General features: G+C 30.8%; 1 protein-coding gene across 1 annotated transcript; it reads left to right on the top strand.

The window, feature by feature from the left end:
- The first annotated feature begins 1,016 nt into the window (after positions 1 to 1,016).
- Positions 1,017 to 4,833, top strand: LOC113375198 (glutamate dehydrogenase, mitochondrial-like). The gene is made up of 4 exons (XM_026615143.1): positions 1,017 to 1,259; positions 1,472 to 1,669; positions 3,416 to 3,689; positions 3,986 to 4,833. Exons 1-4 carry the CDS (start codon positions 1,017 to 1,019, stop codon positions 4,831 to 4,833), a joined length of 1,563 nt encoding a protein of 520 aa, XP_026470928.1.
- The last annotated feature ends 726 nt before the right edge of the window (positions 4,834 to 5,559 follow it).

Genomic DNA, 5,559 nt, shown 5'->3' with positions numbered 1-5,559 from the left:
GTGCCGACAGACAACAACCCCAATTTTTCTTCGATGGTAGAGTATTTTCTGCACAAGGCGATTATGAGGTGCGAAGACACTTTAGAGGGTTATCTTAAACAATGGTACAAGGATGAAAAACTGCGCAAATACCGTTTGGAGGGAATTATTAAAATTATGACAAACTGCCACAACACGCTTGAGGTTAGTGCCATAATTTGTGAAGAAAATAGACAAAAACGATATTGTATATATATATATATATATATATATATATATATATATATATATCATAGTGCTGCTAAAATGTTGGTAGGGTGAGGTCCGAAATAAATCAGACCAATAATGTGCGTCTCTTTGTCGAAGAGAATAGTAATTCGTAGTCAATTAATACTCAACATGTTTTTATGTACAAGCATTTAGAATAAATTGTATTAAATAGATTAAAGAAAAATAATAAATCCAAAAATGACATTATATTACTGAAATTTAAAATTTTTGCACAAAATTGTAGTTTCTATTGAATACTTTATTGAAATTAATATAATTTAAAATTTAGTTGCATTACATTATTTAAAAATTGAAGTATATATATATATATATATATATATATATATATATATAGTGTATATAATATATACGCCAGGTAGCGTATCTACTAGAAAATATATAGAATTTATAGAAGTGGGATATGAGCTTGAATTTTAAGCAATAGATTAAAACATGAATATATTATATCATATAATTGTTAAGGGATTAGTAATATTTGTTCAAATGCCAATGTAAATATTTTTGAAAGTTGACTAAAAATAAAATATAATAAAAATGGCCTCCTTTTTGACTGTACACTTCTATACATTCTTTTGTTCGTTTAAAATAAATGAGAAATGTCAAATTACAAAATTATAATGGGATGATTTTTTCTGAATTAAATTTTCAAAATTTACTTTTTGTACTTGAATTAAATTGTTGTAATTATTTAAATTTAAATATTCAAAATGAACCGAATCCTATATCACAATGCGGGCGCGCTAATAATGCCAGCGCATGCCATGCAAATGCGTCATAAACATAAAATGCCAGAACGGTTGAAAAAGGTGCCGACAGACAACAACCCTAATTTCTCGTCAATGGTAGAGTATTTTCTGCACAAGGCGATTATGAGGTGCGAAGACACTTTAGAAGGTTATCTTAAACAATGGTACAAAGATGAAAAACTTCGCAAATATCGTTTGGAGGGAATAATTAAAATTATGACAAACTGTCACAACACGCTTGAGGTTAGTGTGAGACAGTTATCAAATGCAGCAGGATAAATGTGAATGATTTAATTGTTTTTTGGCTGGTCAAACTATCCATTCGCGCAATGCGTTTTACAAAAGTGACTTAACTTTTGAGTGCACTGAGGATAAACTTACTAAACAAAAGTCGCTTTGCATTATCAAAATATTCAATTTGATGTCATGCCGAATTGAATTTGAATTTTTTCAAGGTATGCTTCCCGATTCGGCGCGATAATGGAAAGTACGAGATGATAACGGCATACAGGGCGCAGCATAGCGTGCACCGGCTGCCAACGAAGGGAGGCGTGCGATATGGCCTCGACGTCTCTTACGATGAAGTTCGAGCGCTGGCTAACCTAATGACTGTCAAGTGCGCCTGTGTCAATGTTCCCTTTGGCGGCTCCAAGGTATAAATAACCATAAATATGACTCTATAGAAATATTTAAATTTTTCACCTAATATTGCTTTTACTTTGTTATGACTTATTTTGAACATCATCTTAATAAAATTTATCTAAGAAAAGCTTTCTGAATAATATACTATGTATGAATTTACACTTGATTAATTAAAACTAGCTGTAAGTGAAATTCTGTCTTAAGGCAATTAAGGCATCGTGCCTTAAGGCAAATTGCTGGAACTTCCCGTACCAAAAATTATTATTTTTTTAAAAACGATTAACATTTTTGAAAAAAATTTATTTTGAAAAAATTAGATTTTTGAGAAACTATAAATTGGACAAAAAATTACTTTTTTTTTGAAAGAAAAAATTAAATCTTTTTTTTTTTAATTTTTTTTTTTTTAATGTTTTCTTTATTTTAACATATTTTGGAAAATTTGAACTTTTTTTCAAAGCAATCGTACTGCTTTAATTGCATAGAGACAAAATATAAAGCGCGCAAGCGCCGCGTTGCTGTCTAACCGATAAACATTTATACTTATATATTATATAATAATTATACTTATTATATAATAATAATTTATACTTATTGTTAAAATCTCTATAAAATATCTGATAATTTGATGTGCATATGCCTAATGATCATTTTTGACCGCCAAATGGCTTTTTTTTTACTTTTTTTTTTTAGATCTCCGAAACCGCTAGACCTGCCCTTATGAAAATTTGATCAATTCTTCACCTTGTTAATACAAGTAAAATGTTTTTTGAATTATTAAAATCGGACGCTCCGTTCTCTCAAAAACTGAAGTACCGTTTTTGGCACTTTTTACCCCATATATTCGGAACGGCTAGACCTGCCTTCGCCAAAAACTAATCAGCACATCTCTTTCTAAATACGAATCGAATGGTTTTTGAATCATTCAAATCGCTTTATCCGTGTTCCCGAAATCGTCGACGAAAATTTGTATCCGCACACACATACATCCACGCACGCACACACACACATACACACACACACATACATCCATTTTTTCTAAGGTATGCCAAAATATTCAGAAACCTCTGAAACGTAAAGATATATCAAAATTTTCATTCTCGATTTTTTTGCGATTGCTATAACTTACCCTACGGGAAGTTAAAAATCAATGACTGAACTAATATTATATTTTTTTATATTTAAATATTTGGTGATATTTTTTTCCTATTTGGCAATAATCTCGTGTCTTGTATATAAGGTGCAAACCAGTTATTAACATTTTATAGTCAAATAATCAACATTTCCAAAATTATATTAAAATGAACAATAAATAAACCAATTAAATTTAATTATTACTCTAAAACTATTGATTATAATATAATATAATATATGAATAAGTACAATTGATTGATAACTAACTTATATATATATTGTAAATATTGATATTAAAGTGAGTAATTTATTATTTTCACGTGATCTATATCATCTTCATAATTTTTAAAAATTTTAAATATTTACGATAATCGGCATCCTCAAAATGAATGAATCTACAGTGTTTTGAAATCTTAGTTTTTTTATTTTTTGAAAGAAAAGTATTCAATTTTCAAATAAAACAGGTTAGAAAAATATATCTTTTGATTCATAATTTATTCTGATTTTTATGCCAATTTCCAATTTTAATTTCTTGTATAATTTCATTTACTATTTTAACATAATTAATAACAGTTTTTGTATGATCAATTTTATAAAAGAATGACTACGAATGAGGATCGTTACAGGGCGGTGTAGCGATCGATCCAAGAAAGTTCAGTCCCGTGGAATTGGAAAGTATTACGCGACGTTTCGCACTGGAGCTTGCTAAGAAGAACTTCTTGTCGCCGGCGCTCGATGTTCCGGCTCCAGATGTCAACACGGGTCCGAGGGAAATGTCCTGGATGTACGACACCTATATGAAAACTGTTGGACATCACGACTTGAATGCCCAAGCCACCGTAACAGGCAAACCGATAAACCAGGGAGGTGTCAAGGGGCGCGTTGAAGCCACAGGCCTAGGTAAATGATCTTATTCTTAATTCATTTCTCTCGCTCTATATATATATATATATATATATATATATATATATATATATTACACGTTTATTGGCAAATTTGTGGAGGTTTCTTATCTTTAACATATATGTTCAGTGGGTACGTTCAAAATACACCGATTCATTAAATACAGTATGAGTTAGTTCACTTTATGCCCCCACAAAAAAATTAACTCCTGAAGGCAACGCTTTCTGCTATTTTTCTATTGTTACCCGTTATGATTTTTGTGTGCTGTACAAACATTATTTCTTCTTTTGCAGGATTATTTATCGGTTTGAATAGATTCATTCTTAATGACAACTTCATGAAATCGTTTAAAATGAGACCAGGATGGAAGGGAAAACGTGTTATAATACAAGGTTTTGGAAATGTGGGAAGCTACGCTATTTTGAATGTTTACAAAGCAGGAGCCTTGTGTACGGGTGTACAAGAAGCCGATGCTAGTTTGTACAAGAGCGACGGAATAAATATAGTTGAATTGTTAAAATACAAAGAAAAGAATAACATGTCAATCAAAGGTTTTCCGGGGGCTCCTGAATATAGTGGGAAAGACCTTTCGCTAGAGGAGTGCGATGTCTTCATACCAGCTGCTACACAAAAGACAGTTACTGCCGAAAAGGCTAAAGTAATGAAGTGCAAAATCGTCGCAGAAGGTGCAAATGGTCCATGCACCCCTGGAGCCGATAAAATACTGCGTGACCGCGGCATCGCCGTGCTACCAGACATGTACATGAACGCGGGGGGAGTCACCGTCAGTTACTTTGAGTATTTGAAAAACTTGAACCATGTATCATTTGGAAAATTAACATTCAAACATGAACGGGACACTATTTACCACATCCTGGATTCAGTAGAACAATCTCTGGTATGCGAAGCCAATTTAAAAATCTGTATGAATCCCAGCGAACATTTGCTTATGAGAATAGCCGAAGCTTCTGAACGTGATATAGTGTTATCGGGTTTAACCTTTACCATGGAAAACACTGCCAAAGGTATTCTTAATACAGCAGAACGTTACAAACTAAAAGATTATAGACTAGCTGCCTATATCTATAGCATTGAAAAGATTTTCAAAACATATCAAGAAGCAGGTTTGGCAATTTGTTGATGGAAATTACCCCACTTCAAATATAAGTTTTCATACAAATCAATTTATAACGTTCTGATAGCAATTTTATGTAGCCTAATAGTATCAACACATTATATATTAATAAAATATACATATTTATTATTTATTTCAGTAATTATTTTCTCATATTCTGTAAAAGGTCAGCCCTATTAGATAATTTCTAATAATAAAATCATCAAATATGAATGGATTAACCTTTGGGTTACCATCTAAAGAATACGAAGTAAGGAGAAGTTTCAGTTCAACAGCTCATAGTCATAAGACGTAAGGTTCTGATTGCTGTTAAGATATGAGAATAAAAAAAATCCTGTAAATATTATTCTTTCGCAAATAGGGTTTCATAAAATTTACTAGAAATTATTAGTTTTAAACTTTTAAAATTGCAGCGTATTAATAACATTTTTTAGATATTTTTGAATATTTCAAATAACATGTAGTTAAAATTTTTAGTTATTTTATTCGCATTAAAAATAAAAAAAATGATATCCATGTTAGTATTTATTTTAAAATCTAAATTATTTTCGATACACAAAAATATTTTTTTGAAAAAAAAAATTAGAAAAATTTTATTTTTTCCAAAATCAATTATTTTGTTGAAACAAGCAGAAAAAGTTTTTTGAATAATTCAAATCGAACGCTTAGTTCTCTCAAAAACTGCCATTTTTGCACATTTAGCTATGTATCTTCAAAATGGCTGGACCTGCC

The sequence above is a fragment of the Ctenocephalides felis genome, unplaced genomic scaffold (assembly GCF_003426905.1).
Source record: "Ctenocephalides felis isolate EL2017-DRISC unplaced genomic scaffold, ASM342690v1 CF-g0.4_SCAFFOLD_01886, whole genome shotgun sequence".
Classification (NCBI taxonomy): Eukaryota; Metazoa; Arthropoda; class Insecta; order Siphonaptera; family Pulicidae; genus Ctenocephalides; species Ctenocephalides felis.
Note: the sequence above shows the minus strand (reverse complement) of the source record. Positions and strands in the feature narration are given on the sequence as shown.